Below are 19,017 nucleotides of genomic sequence, written 5' to 3'. Positions count from 1 at the left end.
CGGCTGAAGGTGTGGACCAAGCTTGAGCTAAGGCCGTTCAGCGCCACAAGGATTTAACCTAGCGAGTTAGACACTGATTTAGCTGTCAGAGCATCTACTGGCCTTTTGCACTCGGGTGGAAATGGTAACAGTGGGCTGTGTCTTCATGGGAGAAATCATCAAGCAGCGCTGAAATGTAAAGCAGCAGCAGAATTTCCCTGGGAGGTTCCTTCTCAAGCTAGCTACGGTAAGGAAAAGGAGGCTCGCTTTGGCATGGGGAAGCATAATCCCTTCTTCACGATTTTTAGAAAGAAATTTGAACTAGTCCAGTTGCTTTCAATGAAGTGGTTGGTTTTTCCACTGTCGCGGAATTAATGACATTCCTGTAACATACTGTTCATATTAAGTCGTAAGCTTTATTGTCTTTTTCTTCTAACTGAAAAACTCTGCTGTCCTGCATCCAAACCGAACCCACTCCCTAGACAGCAAGAGCTTGGTTAGTCCGCAGGCAGCCTGAGCCCGCGCTGCTGCACAAGAGAGGGGATCACGTCGGGGTTGGCACCAGCGCCTGTGTAAGCACACGGTGAGCTGGACCCGGGGCTGCCCCCAAAATACATCACAGCCCACAGGTGAATGTTTGTCTGGGTCGGTTTGATACAACCCGCATGGTGTGCGCACACTCAATCAAAAGGAGGGAGAGGTCTCGTTTCTTCCTTCTCGTGTGCTGGCTGCTTGATCTTGCTCTCCCTGCTGGGCCGTTTGCGTTGCACCACGCCAGCTGAATTCATTAGTCCAGCAGGGAAACCCGTGCGTTTTGCCAGCTTAACGAATGCAGCCAGCAGGGAGGGCAGCCTGCTGTGCGCCAGAGCTGGCACAAGGTAACCGTGGGGGATGGAGAGAGCCTGGAAGCCCTTTTTGGTGGTGGGAAGCGCTTCCTCCGATCCGCTGCCGCTCGCTGAACTTCACCCTCAGGTGCAGGCTTTCTTTTTGAGGATTTACTGATTCGTATGCTTGAAGACCTGAGACTCCTGAAATTGGAGGAGAAAATGAAAATACAAGAATCAGAGTTCAGCTGGAGGTAAAAAGTTGATGCTGATAGAGGTGTGCATCTAATGAATTAGCTCTTTTATCGGGTTGTGCTTTTTGCATCTCTGAAGAATTTGTGTTAGTGTGTTGCCTTTCTGGATAATTGTTTTAGTCCGTCCTTTGTCAGAGAGTGGGATTTACTTAAGTCTCTCATACTGACATCAGCTCTGTTACAAAAATAGACGGTTTCCAGTAAGGCATCGTTGCCAAGTCTTCCTGCCAATACTTTTGCCCCCATTGCTGTGTGAGAGACCCCTGGCAAGCTGGGAGAACTGTCCTATTCCTTAAGTATTTTTTGCCAAGAAATAGCCCGCTTTTAAGTTCGGAAGTTAAACTGTAACATTATTTTTTCCCTTTATATAAACCGTTTAAAGAAATGGTGTTTCAAAGTAGTAAACTAGGACACCTGGTTGTTTACTGGTATTTCCCCCTCTGTATCTTTTGTTTCGGGATGCCTCTGAAGGCAGCTTGCCTCTGGTAACTGTAGCTACTGTTGCTTGGTGTGTGTAGACCTTGACAGAGAGGTATGTAGCAGGGCTGCGGGCTCTTGGGATGCGCAGCATTTGAGGAGCTGCTGTAAATCCCTATTAGTAAGCTATTGGGCCTTTTCAGGGGGTATTTTTTCGTGTGCTGTGTTGTTCTCCTTTCCTGCTGCTATTTTAGGACGAGAATAGCGTGCGAGTGCGTTTCAGACGAGCAGGCAACTGTTGAGACTGACGGCAGCTCTCAGGCTGCTGAAATCAGTGGGCTAATGCTGAGTCTGCTGAAGGACGGGAGCACAGTCACCGGCTGAAGCGCTGCTCCATGCGGCTGGGGTGAAACTGCCTGTCCTGTGGCAATGGGGAGCCCCCAGAGCAGCTCCCTCCTCTGAAAGCAGGGGGCTTGTGCAGCAGCCTGTTGGGTGTTAAACCCTAGAGGGATTAATGATGGCAGTAGGGAACCTGGGATGTGGTGCTTTATTTCTGGGTCTGTAGCTGTGACGGGCAGGTGGGAGACACCATTGGGAAGTCCTCAATTTCTTGAACCTTGTCGTGAGTGGGCACGTGTGCAGGGTGTGTTTTACTTCTGGGGGGAGCGTTTGTTTCTTTTTTTGGCAATATCGATGTTAGATGGCAGGCTCTGGCTCATTCACAGCGCCTGCCTTGTTCTTTTGCGGTCATTTAATCAACCTTTTTGCTGTGCAGGAGGAAATTGGAGGTATGTTTCAGCATATTTTACTTTTCCTTGCTTTGTCATTGACAAAGCTTCTTGTCTTACGCCATGCACGGGTCGGATGGAGCAGGCTGTCAGTACTTCCCACTTGTGGCTTCTGAAAGGGCTGGAGAAATTATTCGGGGTTCAGTTCTTTCTTCAAATGCCACTGATGCGGGGAGCAGCAGCCAGGCTGCCATATGCAAGAAAGGGTCAAAGCAGTCTGGCTTTAGGTTTGGATGGTAAAATGTCATCTTGGTTAATTATTCGTCTAGCTAGGCTCTGTAGTTACTCATTTAGGTTATTCAAGGTGACGGGGTGTTTGCTCTTCTGAGTGCCTGTGACTTGTTCCGTCTTGAGTCTCGGGCCGCTTTCTGTACGGGGAGGATTTGCACAGCAACAGAATCCTGCAGGCCTATTCTAATGTCTGTTTTTGCAAACTTGAACCCGTGTGAGTTCCTGATAGGCTTCCATTCATCGGAGAGGAATATTGGCCCCAATGAAAGGGGAACGTGGAAATGAGGGGCAGGGGAGGAGGAAGGGGCTGCCTCCGCTGGTACCGCGTGTCGGACTGTGTGTCAGCTATGGCATTACGTGCGTTTAATGGTTTTTGTAGGGAAGCTGAGGCTTAGGATTTTTGGAGAAGAACAGCAAGAATAGGGGTTGCTGAGTTAGCTTTCGTGTTTGCTCGCACCAGGGAGGCGAGCAGCCCGTCGTGTGGCTGTAGGCAGGTTTAGTTGGTTTTCACGTGAGAGCGCGAAGAGGAAGAGTCCTGGAACAAGTCTGTAGGTCAGGAGGTATTTAGGCACAGAGTTTCCTGATGCCCTTGCGAATTGACAACCTGCAGGTGAATTTTGGCAGAAGTTTCAAGATTTTGAACTTTGCCAAGGTCACTTGGAAGTGCAGAAACCGGTAAGTAGTCGTAAATCCATGTCAGCTGAATTTGAGGTGTACCAGAAGTATAGCGGTCCTATGCTAAGGATCAACCTTGTCGTCGTCTTCTGAGTATGTGCTATATAATATCTGTCTTCAGGGTCCGTGGAAAGTTGTATCCCAGCATATGCCGTTGACTGTGTTTCTGTAATTAAACGAGCGTTTTTTCTTTCAAGCAGGGAATAATTAGCAGAGCGACAGAAACGGTGAAAAGTATTGTACCGGCGTGGCTGCAGAAGTATTTCAATAAGCGTGAGAATGAGTGTGCAGCTGCAAATAAATCTGCAAACCAGGCGGCGACTCCAGTAAACCAGCATCATAATTACGCAGATGGAGGTACCCTAAATGATGGGAGATACATGCCTGAACGAGCGACACTTAATAGACAAGGTACGTGAAAAATCATTCGGAATTCTGGCCACCTGTATTTATTCACAGATTTCTAGTTTTGAATCCGAATATCAAAAGGAAATTGGAAGGAGGGTTTTGACAGAATGAAAAAACAAACAAGAAAGTCGAAACAACTGTTTGTGAAACTGTCTTAGCTTTAAACTGTCCGCACAATTACGAAGCATACCTCTTATGCTCTTGGAAGGCATCAGTTAACTTTACGTACTCTATTAGCCAGGTGCTAAATGCTGGAAAGAACTCATTTGCAAGTGTGCTAGGTTGCATTTTCCATATTTTACAAGAAACGGAATGAAAATCTAATTGCGTAAGGCAATTAAAAAATGAATTTCCTTTGCAGTCTTCAGAACAAAATAATAGATGCTAGAATGGCACAGGAAAATTCCATCTCGCGTCCTGACATTTTTGTTTGGTTTTGTTTTGGGCTTTGATCAATTTAGTCAAGTTCCTTGTTAACTTAATGGAGAACTAGGGAACTTGTGCATGGATGTGGTTTATGACATTATTACCCTTAAAATATTCAATAACCTTAAGGTCTACGCAGGGGGAAGGGGTGTCTTTGAAAAGGTATTGGGAGCGTTGGCAACGAGGTTTGTAACCCCTTTACTGCATAAAAGATGAATTTGTCTTATATCCGATGCCTCTCACTGCTACTGTAGTCTTATCGTATAAATCTGCACATACTCTTACTGGAGTTTCTCTTAAATTAGCTGTTTTGGGGACCTCAGCTTTTAGTAAGTAAAGAAGTTTTGTCTGAGTGTGCGTAGATAACCATAGGTAAACTGGAAAGTCAGTTGCTTCTGTTGTTGGCAGAATCCCCTTTGCTTCAAGAGGGAAAAATGCTCATCTGGTTACTTGGGTCAACGTACTTTTCCCTTGGGTCAAAATCCCAGTAGTTAACGGGTAGGAGATAGTGTTTTGCCTCTAAGATGAGCTGATCTGGTAGAACTTGGGAAAAAAAGTACTGCAAGTGTTCATTTTCATGCTGTGTATTTAGATTAATGACCTTTGTTCCACCATTATATAAGCTGCAGTGTTACCTGTGCCTTAGCATGTAATCTCAAATTTTGTAAAGCTTCTTGCAAGCTGTACGTGCGAGGAGGAGTATTTGTGTTTGACTTGGTGAAAGGCCAAGTCAGTGTTAGAGCATTTGAACACGGGGTCGGAATCTGGTGTTGTGAAACCTCACAGTTAACTTCTTCTGAATGCAACATTAATACTCAGTACTGCAAGCAGTGTTGTTGTTGTAGCCAGACAGTTAGATGAAACCGTATCTGGGTGAGGAAGAAGTTAAATTTGGCTTCTCTATTTTTGCGCTTAGAACTTGGCAATAGCATGGCTGTTGATAGGAAACAGGTTTTGGCTTCTGTGAGCTTGTCTATAGCAAAGCTAATTATCTCCCTGTTCTTGTCTAGAACCATCCACAAGTAGCTCAGCACTGAGCTACCCAGTTGCCTTAACAAGGCCCGCTCTTCATCGGAGCCATTTGAATTATACCATGTCGGATTCTTCTGTCCCACCTTCTCAGCCCTCCACATCTTCAATATTTGGCATTGGCAGTCCTAGACTCTCTTTCATAAAAGAAATCAAAGATTCTACCTCTCAACAAGACGATGACAACATGTCAACAACCAGTGGCTTCTCCTCTAGAGCATCTGACAAAGGTGTTCTGTTCTCTGTTTAGTTGACTTTTTTTTAATGTGAAGTACTTTGCGTTTGAAAAGGGTTGAAAGGGCAAACAGCAGGTTTGCAGCTTTTTCTAGTCCCCCAGATAGACAGGGAGTGAAGTGTCCTCAGCAGGTTTTTCAGAGAACTTGTGTATGGTTGAGAGTAGAGTTGCTGGGCTTTAGCAGTGTAACCTGAGTGCACTACAACTTTCTGGTGTGTCGTTGTAAAACATATGTGGGAAGAAGATCGTTAACTCTTAGAGCAGCCTTCTAGGAATCTTCCAGGTGTAAAACCTGTGCAATTATGATCTGTGCTGGCCTCCAGCCTTTCACCAACATAGAAAAAAGCTTTGTCTGTACAAATGCACTGATGTTTATGCAGTTCTCTTTGCTTTTAGCACAAAAGGAAAAAAAAATCTTCTGCACCGGAAGCACAGTATTAACTTGTTAAGATTGCTGAAAACTACTTGCAGCTCAGTGAACAGTTTTCAAGTTTGTAGCTGTTACTTGATTTTCAGTCTGTACACGAAGCTGTTTAAAGAAGCTGAAGCCACGTTTATTTTTCCGTGTTGAAGAACTTGAATTAGTGTGGTCTTTACTGTTAAAGTTCTGTATGTACTAGAGACGTTTACATTTAACATATATGTCACTTTGGCAGATGTTGGAGTTTTAAAAAATACTTCTTCATCACTGCTCTGGACCACAGAAGCTGATAGAACTCATTCCCTCTCGCAGCATTCTGCAGCTAGCTCTAAGAAACCTGCATTCAGTTTATCTGCTTTTGGAGGAATGTGTGCTGTAAGTACTGCACAGTCTTTCTTTTAATCACTTTGAATGTGTAGCTGTTTTTCTGTCCACTTAACGTACTGTGTTTCTGTAGGCACGCGGAAGCACATCTGACTGTAAGAAAAACCAGCCTGGGTATTCTCCATATTACCCTGGAAAGACGGCCTATGGTGGTGCAGCTGGAAAATCAAAGCCGTTGATGATAGAACCTTATCGGGTATGAGAAAAGTAGGGTAATGGGAAATAGTGATGGAAATAAAAAAGCAGCAGTGCCAAAGGAGCTCTGAGCAGGGAGCTGAATATGTGGTACCAGTTGCTCTTCTGCCCTCTTGGTCTACAAAAATAGAAGAGATTGATTTCGGGTTAAGTTCTTTTTTTAGCAGTTTTTACCACAGGTAATACTTGCCAGAAAGAGCAAGAATGACGGTTTAGGCTAGTTGTTGGTAGTTGGGGTTTCCTCTGTTGTTACTTCTTTCAAGAAGTTCCATTTGAGTGCCATTGTCTGCCTCTGACTACATTGCATGGTGTTATTTTAATGTAAATAAAAACAATGGCAGCATAACTTTGAAAAGTTGTGTTTATAGTAGCAAAAGCTACAGTAGTCAAACCTGGCCAATGTTTATCTGTGGATCTTTTTTTGCAAGCATGCCTGCACTCATGCTATGGATCTGTTGTATAAAACTGCGCTCTTTAAAAATATCTAAAATTAACTTTGCTGATCCTTTGCTCTTCTGTTACGTAGAGGCATGCAGGCCTAAATGCAGTCCCAAGATAAGCAGTAACATGCTTTCTATTTTGAATGATTCATATAGTTTTTGAAGAGAGGTATTTGCCCCCAAGAGTTCTTGGAAATAGCAAATAAAAACTGCTGACAACTCTGATTAGCTAGAGCTGAATTGAAAAGGAAAGTCAAATCAGGTTTGGTAGGAATGCATTTAAATCAATTTGACTTTTATCAATAAATCAAAAGGAATTTTAAGGAAATGAAAACATGGGTTTGCTGGATCTGTTCTGACAGTCCAGCTCTGCAGTGGAACAAGGGCAGTAGCTCACTTAGGGGAAACCTTGAAAACTTGTGGTTCAAAGCTGGGAACCCTCTTTGGTCAGCTATTTTTGTTTTCTAACAATATTAGTGGATTATGGTAACAAGAGGAACCAAAATACTAGGCTTTTAAAGGAGAGAGAAGCTTGCTTATTGCTGCTTGCTGTGGATTACAGCGATGTACTAGAGAGTCCAGCGAAGGGCCACCAAGACGATCAAGGGTCTGGGAGCACCTCTCCTCTGAGGAGAGGCCGAGACTGCTGGGACTGTTCAGCATGGAGGAGAGGAGGTTCGGGGGGGGATCTTATTGATGTATGTAAATACCTGAAGGGATGGTGCAAAGAGCAAAGAGAGCCATTCTGTTTTCAGTGGTGCCCAGTGCCAGGTCAGGAGGCAACAGGCACAAACAAAATGAGGTTCTGTCTGGACATCAGGAAATGCTTTTCTCCTGTGCGGGTGATGGAGCCCTGGCACAGGTTGCCCGGAGGGAAGTTTTTGCATGATATTTGAAGCTGGGTGGTGCAAATAAACAGTTCACTTTTTCAGTGTAATATTTAGATCTGTTACACTTGAAATCGGATCTTTATCTTTTAAAACAAAGATTTGCAGCCAACTTTAATCTTGGGGAAGGGAGGAAGCAAGAGAGAAGTAAAACTAGTTCCTGGTTATGATTGTATACACTGATTTTAAGATGGTACACCTACACCATCGTGAAACTCTGAGGTCTGTGTTGTTAGCGAAAGCACTTTCTGTACCACAAGCCTTTCCTTGAGTTCTGTTTCCCTGATTACTGCTTTGGAGGCCTTAGCAGTCCTAGCATCATCCGTCTTGACCTTTTACAAGTCTGGATTTCTTTTATTACTCGCGCAACAAGCACGTGCAAGATGCACTGAGGCCCAAGGTAAACTTCGTTGTACTCAGCATGTACTCTTCTTTACGGCTTGAACTCCCAGTGACTGCATTTTTCTCTGTCATCAGAATATATTGGTTATATCATCAGTGTAGCCTTGGAACATAAAATACATGCCTCCTTAACTCGGAATTGACCATTGTAACACTTAAAATGCTAATTTTCCAGGTACAAATGAGAAGGAGAGTTAGGCAAGAAAAAGTGCAGTCCCACGCTACCTTAAGTACTGCAGCACGGTGCATCTTGGAGGCAATGGAGAAGCTGTCAAGCCCTTTGATGGTAAATAGCACTTGTTTTAATCCGTTTTTGCTTCACGTGTTTCTAAAACTTAGTAAATGTGCCATCAAAGGAGAAAGATAAAACTGTTCTTCCTTATGTTGTGTCAAGTTTAATTTATTGCACTATTTTTTCAACAGGATGCTAAAAAAATGCTACCTCTTTTGCCGCTGAGTTCTGTAAGTTGACCATGAACCCCCATATTTTTGTTGTAGGGAACCCTCTCTCAGGGAAAAAAAAAGCCCTCTAACATTTAGGCTTTATTTTTTCGCTTAGCCTCCAGACATAGATGAACTGAATATTCCTGACCTTCAGCCCAAACGAAGAAAGGTAAGAACCAATAATGTCTTAAGATGAGGTAGATAACTTTTCTAATGCTTTATCACTATTAGAAAAATTTTCTCAAACCTCAATGACAACATACGCATCTAATCAAGTTAATATTGGCATCTATCTACAAGAGATGAAGGGCTGTAAAGATTACTCACGTTAAGATTTGTTATCTTTGTAAGTTGAGAGCAACGACTCTAGAACACACGAAGTAGTTTTATCTTGTCCCCCAGTTTGGGGTGAAGCTGCATATTAAATTCCTGTTGAGGAAATTTTTTCTCTTGAAGAAATGATCACAAACAGAAAAATACTGCTTGGCTGGTCATATAGACTTTGTACGGACTTGGGTGTTCATTTAGGCACAGCAAACTATTTTTCTGCTTTTTATCACCATTCAAGGTAAAACCAGGGAAAATCGTTAATTTCTGACACTATAAATCTTATGCTCCTGAATTCCTATTTGGAGGTAGCACAGAATTGGTGATAGTGCTGTGGTAAAGCATGATTTCCTTTCATTTTGTTTAAAAAATGAAAACCAGTCATCTTTTTTTGGTGACTTTAATTAGGGGTGTCATTGGGTTTATTAAATTGCAAAACCCTGAAAGGACTTTAAGATGAGGTGACTGAAGGAAAGAACAGGATGTGCACACTCTTCATCTTCTGTTCTAATGAGAAAAGGGACAATGTCTCAAGAAGTTTCTGTGCTAATTCCTTGATTGGATGTGTAATTAAGTTTACAATCACTTGAGAGTTTGCAAACATGTCAGCTTTCCTGTGCCATCTTTTCACCATATGCCAAATGACAAAGGCATTGAGAAGTGAAGTCTATCATAAATATTATCCAAATAACTAAAAACAAATCTGGTGTGAACTCTCAGTTCTATTATAGAAATACACCTGTGATAAGGCATTAAGAAAGATCTGCCAGATTTGCAACAGAAAGCCTGAAGTTGTCAGCCACTAAATGAATGTTGCACGCAGCTGTCACTGGGTAGGAGGAGATAGATTGTCTCTTCATAATACTGGAATTCATAATGCTTGGCAGGAGAAGGGTAGCCCTTGATGAGAAGCAATTATTTGCGAAGGAGATGGTTGTGTGTTTTCCTGCTGAAGTGAACGTGGGGTTGACAGAACACTTGTGCACTCAGGCTAAACTTCTGCAGCAGGTAGCAGTGGTGTGGTATTTTTCTTATTTCAAGGAACTGTACCAGGCAGAATAGCTCTTGGTGTATTAAATGCCTAACTGGGGGAATTAATATTTTTCTTTTTTACCTTTAAACCAGCAGTGAACCATCGTTCACTCGAAGGAGATTTGTGAGCTTCCATAAAACATATTTTATTCAAGGTTTCAAAATGAATGTAATAATTTTTAGAAAGATATATTTTTGTACACTTCATAGGTGGTGTGAATTCTGTTACTAAGAGTTGGGAGATACTGTGAAACTAAAGCTGCAATGTAAACAATTTTCTGTTGGTATTGATTTGAACAATAGCATACTTGCTAAGACTGTATCTTCTGATCCTTAAGACTGCAGGTGGAGCCATTGGTAAATCTTTTAGGCTTCAGGGTTTGTTTTCTGTTTGACAGTTCAGTTAAGTCAGTTCTGCAGAACATGCGGTGGTCTGTGTTAAAAAGTAACTCTGGTCTGTGAAAATGTGTTGAAAAATGAAGTCAAACCCACTACTTGATGTGCATCTAAATGCACATCTAAAGCATGGGATCATAGTTTAATGAATGAGATTATTGTAAGATTGACAGCTTTATTTTGAATGTGTTCTATTGTTTGTGTGACTTTGAAGGGGGAAAATGTAGGGAATGTGAAGCCCAGAAGCCTGTATAATTAGTTGCTTAACGCTTTGAATGTTAAATTAATGAATTAAGCTGTTAAAAAAAAAATCAGTGTGGGCAGAGGAAAAGATAGGAACATATAGGAACCTGAGTTATTTTAATTATGGTAGCATGAATTATTTTGTCTACAAAGCTAACTGCCACATTTTGAAATGGAATTCAGTCAGACTTTGGCTACTTAAATATAGCTTTATGGATTTTGTTACTGGTTTTCTGGTGATTTCCCTCTATAGGTTGAATGGTTTTTAGAATTTTCAAATTGTATTCACAGAGTGCCAAGACCGATGGGAGCTTTATAGTTCTGTAATTTGTTTTCATCAATAAACATTGGAATTATTTTGGGTAGACGTAAGGATAAATTGATTGCTGTTTCCCTTTCAAAGCTGGACTCCCAGAATGAGTCCCCGCATCCACCTGTAAAGAGACTTGTGAAACCAAGGTTAAACCTTCATTCAATGCGTCAGGTCCAGTATTCTAAACCAGCAAAGACTTCAACTCCTGATTCCAGCAAAATTTGCAACGGAGTAGACACAAAGTACCAAGTAAGTACATTTTTGAGTCCTTATATGCCTGTTTTTTTTTGTTTTGTTTTGTTTTTTTTTTACAATCTTGGAATGTTTCTCAAACCAATTATTATACTGTCTTTGCAAAAAGTTCTGATAGTATGTTTGAGGCGAGCTTTAAGGCAGTGGGAACCATTGTGAAATAGATTGAGCTTTTATGGATTTAATTCTGTTTTTGGAATGCTCAGTGTCTTGTCGTTGTTTTCACAGTGTCATGATGTGCTATTGAGTCATCCTGTGCTCAGTGAAAGAATATTAAAAGAGAGAAATGTTTTCCTTTTGTATTCTCATGAACACAGAGCTGTCACTGCTGAAACATGCTCATGTTCTGTGTAAACTATTTCAGGTGAGCTATGTGCTCCAAGTGAGAGCTGACAATGCACTGAGTTATCCTTTTTGATTGCTTTGGTGTAGATGGAGTCTGATAAATTTTCCATAAAATTAAATTGGCATCTCCTTCTGCGAAAACCCCAATGTTTCCAGTATCAGTCTGAGCGTACAAATGACGACGTGTTAAATGTATGGGCTTTTTAGGCAGGAAATCAAACTGAGCAGTCATACTGGTTACTTACTGCTTTTAAATCTTTCCATCTCTGTATTGTTTAGCCAGCACAATCTCCATTTGGTGAAGTTCTAGACCACATGTAGCAGCAACTGCTTAGTTTTTAGGGGAGGTAGAGTTGTTTTTTTTTGTTTTGTTTATTTTTTTTTTTTGCTTGCTTGTTGATAAGAAATGATAGAAAACAGAAAAGTATGTCCCTTTTACGGGGTTGGTAAACTCGGCCCCACATGTACACAACTTTTGTCATGTTGTTTAAAATAATTACTTTCTTTGGTAGAGAATTTGACAAATTTGATTTAGTGTTCTATCAGTTTGTCCTCAGTGCTGAGTGAAGCAGTGATGCTCACTTCAGCCCCAAAGTTTAACTGAACTGTACCCACAATGCTGAATTAGGGAACAAGGTTAAGTAGATGAGGCGTATTCAGTGCTATAAAATTAAAAATAAATAATTTTAAAAAACAAAAACACATAAGTGGTTTTGGGTACTTTGTGTATTCTGTATCTATTCATGTAAATCTTGAAATAAATTTAACTTGCAGTGGATGAGAGAGAAGACTTCGCCTGTGAAACAGCAAGCAGAACAATGTGGAAGGTATGACATTTATTCATTTAAAACTTACTTGAAGGAAGAAAGAAATCTCCTTTTCAGTACAGTCTGCATGCTTGCCTTTTTGGAAAGGTGGTGACAGTTGTCAGTAAAAGGAATGGGAAATGCAAGGAAAATTTTGTATTTTGAGGGAACAGCGAAGTCCAGATTGTGTTTGAAGACCAGTGTAACTTTGAGAAAATTGTTGCTTTTATGAAAAGAATGAAGATGAACAATAATAAAATGACTGATACATGACTGATACACCACTTTTTATGCCAAGTTTATCTTCTGAGTAGGATGTGAAGATGGGAAACAAGGCATGCTATAATGCTGTATCCACGGAAAGGCTCTGTGCTTTTGGAGGCCTAATTTTTTCCTTCTCTAGGAAATAGGGATCGTTTTGTAGTTTAACTAAATCTTTAGTGTTACAAATTTTGTTGTGACAGCTATTTCATAGTTTGTATGTCAGTTTATTTATAACAAAACAACTTGTCCCTCTTAATGTTCCCTAGGGGAAAAGCTATTAGTTTTAGCTAGTTAATTGCTGGGAGTTTGAAAGCTCTGTCCTCATGGAATGATTCTTTCTGAAGTATTCTTTAGAAGGTAAAGTAGGCGAAGTGAGTCACAGGTTTTTTTCTTTATTTTTTAAGCAAAAACCTGGAAGAAGATTTATTAGTATTTATTTATTTTTAGTGCTCCTTTCATGATGAAGTTAATTGTTTGCTCTGAGTTCACATGAAGACCCTGTGTTGTTTAGAATCATTTGAGGCCAAATGCTAACTCATCTCTAAAATAAAAAAAGTAAATCCAGAAGAATTAACTGAATTTCTTCTTGAGGAGACTGCTTTGTGTTATACTGCTTTCTTGGTTTAGGATGTTAATTAATGAGTTAGTTGGTTAGGGTTAGGATGAGTTATCCTCCAGATAATATTGATGGCTTTCCCTTCTGGGCAAATGGTGTTTGGGGTAATAACGCTTGAGTTAGGACATTTTGCACCCTACCTTTTTAGGGGGTTGCTCTTTTCCAAGAACAGTAGCGGGGAATTTTGCTGACTCTGCTCATCTGCCAAGCAATTCTTATGTGACCGTGGGCATTCTTTGGCTTGCAGAAAGAACTCAACGTTTTTGTCTTGGCATCTAAAAGTTCGACTTCACAACCACCGCCTTTTTAGGGGTGGAAGCGACTGGCTTTAAGGTTCTGGTACAGGTGCAAACAGCTGCTGGGTTTTAATTATGTTTTTTTCAAACTGTTCTGAATTATCTTTGTTAGCACTCCTTTCTACTTCTCCATGTAGGAAGGAGATCCAGAAAACTCATACTGCTTTTGATTTTGTTGACACAGTCCATTGCAGTGCCCTACCTTTTGTTTGTAGAGTAGGTAGTGGTGGTAGTGTTTTTTGTGGTGCTGGTCTCTGTTGGGTGCCATGTTCTGGAGCAGGAGCACCACAATGATCTGCTGGCAAGAGTCCCTTTGGACAGCTGAGTTGGAATATTCAGTAAATCTCTGGCCCACCAATGCTATATATATGTGTGTGTGTGTGTATACATCTATATATATATATTATTTATTTATTTTTTTTAAGCCTGAGTCCAATTGCAGATCAGACTCTCTTGAAGGGTGACAATTGTCTTTGCCCCCTTGAAGCTGACAGGTGTTAACAGAAAGAGGAATATGGGCTATTATGGGCAAACGATACTTGTCCGAATAAAGACCTATTCTGATGTAAGACTCTTTTTCAGTGTTCTAATTGATTGACAGTTTGGATTAGAGAAAAGTCTGAGCATATGCCTTAGGGATCTGTCTTCCTCTATGCAGTCAGAGTGCTAAGCAGGCTGTTGTCAAGTATTTGACAAGTTTAGACCAGTTCTCCTCCTCAGTCTTCTGGAAGTTTGAGCTGGTGTCTTCCAGTGTGATCTAATGCACTTCTGTACTTCCTGATTGGCTGCAAGATAAGCTTTGTTGTCACAGTTTTTCCAGGCAGACTTCATTTTCTTGCCATAGTGCTTTTATTAGTGCTATTCCCTATTTCACTTCTGGTTTGGGATATTTTTTTCCCTGTTTCCACTGAGATGAGGAAATCTTTCTGGTTTTGGTCTAGGCTTTTCTAAGTAACAGAAAAATGCCTTTGTGTGCCTTCCAAAAGGGATCTCTATTCATGTCTGAAAAGACTGGAATGTTGGCACACCCAAACACCTCTGCTGTTGCTGCTGATGGCCACATGAAAGCCAGAGCTGCTTCTGAAGCTTATGCTGTATTACCTTGCCACACAAGTCTACGGCCTCTCTGTTCTATCATAGCTGTTGGCAGCGTGTCCCGTGTGTGAAAAAGTGCATATGAGCACTCTTTCTATATTTTCGTGAGTTGTTCTTTTATATCCCTGCAAAGATGCATGTTCATCGCAGAATCAGAGAACCAGTCCTGTTTAAAGGAAGCGTTGGAAAATAACAATCTAAATCAGCTCTTCTATTTCAGGTCTTCTGGCTTAGTCGTTGTTCCCGTATGAATGGTGCGCTTATGTATGTCCTTTTCATTGCTGCTGTTAATAAAGATTTTCCTATTTAGAACATCAAGTATTTACCAGCATTTAGCAACGTGTGAGACAGCTTTCGTTTTTTCTGGTTAGCAGGTTTCAATTCTAGGACTAATAACAGCTATAATGTCTTGAAAAAAATGGTCTGATTAATTTTTTTTTCTCTTTTTTTTTCTCCCAACTTCTGTACTGTTGTGTGACCAGCTACAGAAATGTGAGCGGTGTGAAATGTGAAACTACGAGAAATGTGACCAGCTACAACTTCGGTACTGCCGCATCCAATGGTCTGTCCTCAGGAATGAGTAGTGGAGGCGGCGAAATGAGAAGGGAAAGAGGATTACACTATTTATCCAGATCTGTACAAGAACAGGTAAGTGACTCTTAAATTAATTGCTGTGACTGAGATTGCTGAAGTCAGTAGCTAAGTGTGTCAGTTTTATTGCATCATAGTACATTATAATAATACCTCTTTAGTTTTGCATGATGTTTTCCTGGGGGTTTCAGAGCAGGCTCAATGGCTCTAGCCACCTCCTTACCCCCTTATTTACCCCTTCAGCGCCTTACTTTCCCCCTTTATTCCCTTAATCACGCTCCAGCCACCCCCGTACCCCCCTAGTTACCCCCTCAACCACTTAGTTACTGCCCTTAGTTACCCCCCCCAGCAACCCCCCGCAACTGCCTAGTTACCCCCCTAGTTACCCCCTCGGCCCCTCACTATCCCTGTTATCGCTTTACCCAGCCTTTTACCCCCCTCCTCACCCTCCCTTTCATCCCCAGCCCACTGCCCTCAGGACCTCCAGGGCTTTCCCCACTCCCTGCACCCTGCCTCGCCCCCTCGTAAATTCTCTGCACGTTACCTGCCAGGCTTTACTTCTCCTTCGTGCGGGAGGGTCCGGTGGGTTGACGGTGAATGCAAATTCTGTAAATTCAGGGTGTGAAAATCCCCGTGCTGGAGGGGGGACACGCTGAGATCCCTGCCAGCAGCTCATTGCGAAGAAATGTCAGGCGCCCAGAGAGGTGCTCTGCAGACGCCCTCTGCACGTGTTCGTTCAGCCAAAACCTCTCCGCTATGAAATCAGCAACGTAACTGAGTATCGTATGCAAAGCCGAGGGAGCACTATGCATGGATAGCTGCTCAGTTAGGTTTTTATCACTCGCAGAAGTGCCAAGTCCCTTACACCGTATATTGACAATCAGTCTAGTCCATCTAAAGCTGGCCTGGAAGGGCAATAAAACATTCCCCACGCTTACAGAGCAAACATTGAAACCTCGGGCTTCAGCAACACGTTAATGTTGAAAGTGTCGTATCTCGCGTGTGCCGACGCTGCGTAGGTAACTGATAAACCTTACAGGTGAATTAATAATCAGCGGAGATGGTTTTCCAACTTTGCTATTGCCTGTTATCTCTGGGTGTTTTCCAGTAGGTTTATTGAAGCAGTGTGCCAGAGCAAAGAGGTGCTTGGGGATATCTGGGGGATTCTGCACAGAGAACGGATGCTGCACATCCAACGCAGATCAAATTAACAGCAACTTATCGGGGAAAAAATTGTAATGATTTGATAAATAGGCAAACTGATAGACGCTATACATGTGCGTTTATTATGTTATTTATTATAATATTATATTGATTAATATTATTTATTATAGCTGATAACTTTGTAGCCATATGAACCGTGCAAATGCCCGTACCATAACAGGATGAACTTTGGGTAAATAGCTTGCTTAGAGCATTTGTCAATTGATTTCAGTTTGTTTTCAATGTCATGCCCGCTCTGCAGAAGGCTCTGTGCTTTAATGTGAATTGTCTCTCTGTGACGCAGTTGGGGAGACACGAAAGCGATGGAGGCGATTTTAACATGAGGTTATACCTCTGATTCTGATCCCTACCGGCTGTTTTTCTCATCCTTCCCCCTACAACTTTTGTCAATAAGTCAGTTTGTAGAAGTACTGAAATAGATCTGTTTTGTGTGCTTGTGATCAGAATTACAGCCCACCAAACCCTCCGTCTCTTATCACTAAGAGGTGAAGGTGCCTGGGCACTAGACAGTGTAGTTAACAGCTTTGAAGTTCGAAGTTCCTGGGATATCTAATTTACTTTTTTTTGTTGTTTTTTTTTTTTGTTTGTTTGTTTGTTTTTTGCTTGTTTGTTGATAAATGATAGAAAACAGAAAAGTATGTCCCTTTTACGGGGCTGGTAAACTCGGCCCCACATGTACACAATTTTTGTCATGTTGTTTAAAATAATTACTTTCTTTGGTAGAGAATTTGACAAATTTGATTTAGTGTTCTATCAGTTTGTCCTCAGTGCTGAGTGAAGCAGTGATGCTCACTTTAGCCCCAAAGTTTAACTGAACTGTACCCACAATGCTGAATTAGGGAACAAGGTTAAGTAGGTGAGGCGTATTCAGTGCTATAAAATTAAAAATAAATAAATAAATAAATAAATAAACAAAAACAACACATAAGTGGTTTTGGGCACTTTGTGTATTCTGTATCTATTCAGCTAAATCTTGAAATAAATTTAACTTGCAGTGGATGAGAGAGAAGACTTCGCCTGTGAAACAGCAAGCAGAACAATGTGGAAGGTATGACATTTATTCATTTAAAACTTACTTGAAGGAAGAAAGAAATCTCCTTTTCAGTACAGTCTGCATGCTTGCCTTTTTGGAAAGGTGGTGACAGTTGTCAGTAAAAGGAATGGGAAATGCAAGGAAAATTTTGTATTTTGAGGGAACAGCGAAGTCCAGATTGTGTTTGAAGACCAGTGTAACTTTGAGAAAATTGTTGCTTTTATGAAAAGAATGAAGATGAACAATAATAAAATGACTGATACATGACTGATACACCACCACTTTTTATGCCAAGTTTATCTTCTGAGTAGGATGTGAAGATGGGAAACAAGGCATGCTATAATGCTGTATCCACGGAAAGGCTCTGTGCTTTTGGAGGCCTAATTTTTTCCTTCTCTAGGAAATAGGGATCGTTTTGTAGTTTAACTAAATCTTTAGTGTTACAAATTTTGTTGTGACAGCTATTTCATAGTTTGTATGTCAGTTTATTTATAACAAAACAACTTGTCCCTCTTAATGTTCCCTAGGGGAAAAGCTATTAGTTTTAGCTAGTTAATTGCTGGGAGTTTGAAAGCTCTGTCCTCATGGAATGATTCTTTCTGAAGTATTCTTTAGAAGGTAAAGTAGGCGAAGTGAGTCACAGGTTTTTTTCTTTATTTTTTAAGCAAAAACCTGGAAGAAGATTTATTAGTATTTATTTATTTTTAGTGCTCCTTTCATGATGAAGTTAATTGTTTGCTCTGAGTTCACATGAAGACCCTGTGTTGTTTAGAATCATTTGAGGCCAAATGCTAACTCATCTCTAAAATAAAAAAGTAAATCCAAAAGAATTAACTGAATTTCTTCTTGAGGAGACTGCTTTGTGTTATACTGCTTTCTTGGTTTAGGATGTTAATTAATGAGTTAGTTGGTTAGGGTTAGGATGAGTTATCCTCCAGATAATATTGATGGCTTTCCCTTCTGGGCAAATGGTGTTTGGGGTAATAACGCTTGAGTTAGGACATTTTGCACCCTACCTTTTTAGGGGGTTGCTCTTTTCCAAGAACAGTAGCGGGGAATTTTGCTGACTCTGCTCATCTGCCAAGCAATTCTTATGTGACCGTGGGCATTCTTTGGCTTGCAGAAAGAACTCAACGTTTTTGTCTTGGCATCTAAAAGTTCGACTTCACAACCACCGCCTTTTTAGGGGTGGAAGCGACTGGCTTTAAGGTTCTGGTACAGGTGCAAACAGCTGCTGGGTTTTAATTATGTTTTTTTCAAACTGTTCTGAATTATCTTTGTTAGCACTCCTTTCTACTTCTCCATGTAGGAAGGAGATCCAGAAAACTCATACTGCTTTTGATTTTGTTGACACAGTCCATTGCAGTGCCCTACCTTTTGTTTGTAGAGTAGGTAGTGGTGGTAGTGTTTTTTGTGGTGCTGGTCTCTGTTGGGTGCCATGTTCTGGAGCAGGAGCACCACAATGATCTGCTGGCAAGAGTCCCTTTGGACAGCTGAGTTGGAATATTCAGTAAATCTCTGGCCCACCAATGCTATATATATGTGTGTGTGTGTGTATACATCTATATATATATATTATTTATTTATTTTTTTTAAGCCTGAGTCCAATTGCAGATCAGACTCTCTTGAAGGGTGACAATTGTCTTTGCCCCCTTGAAGCTGACAGGTGTTAACAGAAAGAGGAATATGGGCTATTATGGGCAAACGATACTTGTCCGAATAAAGACCTATTCTGATGTAAGACT

The 19,017-nt window shown here is 41.2% G+C and overlaps 3 protein-coding genes across 14 annotated transcripts in view; 2 read left to right on the top strand and 1 right to left on the bottom strand.

Annotated features, from left to right (window-relative positions):
• Positions 1-19,017, bottom strand: part of LOC137851611 (nuclear pore complex protein Nup153-like) — a 76,767-nt gene that overhangs the window by 20,256 nt on the left and 37,494 nt on the right. Inside the window, exon 4 of one of the 2 annotated variants that reach the window (XR_011093290.1) lies at positions 371-1,007. The exons of the other annotated variant lie outside the window; for it this stretch is intronic. The gene's annotated coding sequence lies outside the window, so the exon portion shown is untranslated. Of the gene's footprint in view, positions 1-370; positions 1,008-19,017 lie in introns of those variants that run through there. 2 annotated transcript variants of the gene reach the window in all.
• The window catches only part of LOC137851614 (tRNA selenocysteine 1-associated protein 1-like), a 69,616-nt gene that overhangs the window by 26,540 nt on the left and 24,059 nt on the right, over positions 1-19,017 (top strand). The window lies entirely within an intron of this gene.
• Positions 1-19,017, top strand: part of LOC137851605 (nuclear pore complex protein Nup153-like) — a 41,659-nt gene that overhangs the window by 13,181 nt on the left and 9,461 nt on the right. For 7 of the 11 annotated variants that reach the window (XM_068672878.1, XM_068672876.1, XM_068672873.1 and 4 more), the window contains 12 exons: positions 3,366-3,579; positions 5,013-5,261; positions 5,923-6,062; positions 6,145-6,267; positions 8,171-8,281; positions 8,419-8,457; positions 8,555-8,608; positions 10,841-10,999; positions 12,122-12,174; positions 14,645-14,674; positions 14,916-15,072; positions 17,235-17,287. In XM_068672878.1, coding sequence (XP_068528979.1) covers positions 3,366-3,579; positions 5,013-5,261; positions 5,923-6,062; positions 6,145-6,267; positions 8,171-8,281; positions 8,419-8,457; positions 8,555-8,608; positions 10,841-10,999; positions 12,122-12,174; positions 14,645-14,674; positions 14,916-15,072; positions 17,235-17,287 — 1,382 coding nt within the window. Of the gene's footprint in view, positions 1-3,365; positions 3,580-5,012; positions 5,262-5,922; positions 6,063-6,144; positions 6,268-8,170; positions 8,282-8,418; positions 8,458-8,554; positions 8,609-10,840; positions 11,000-12,121; positions 12,175-14,644; positions 14,675-14,906; positions 15,073-17,234; positions 17,288-19,017 lie in introns of all 11 variants that reach the window. The other 4 variants (XM_068672879.1, XM_068672871.1, XM_068672880.1 and 1 more) reach the window with 2 other exon arrangements.

Source organism: Anas acuta, chromosome 2 (genome assembly GCF_963932015.1).
Source record: "Anas acuta chromosome 2, bAnaAcu1.1, whole genome shotgun sequence".
NCBI lineage: Eukaryota > Metazoa > Chordata > Aves > Anseriformes > Anatidae > Anas > Anas acuta.
This window is presented reverse-complemented; position numbering and strand designations above follow the sequence as displayed.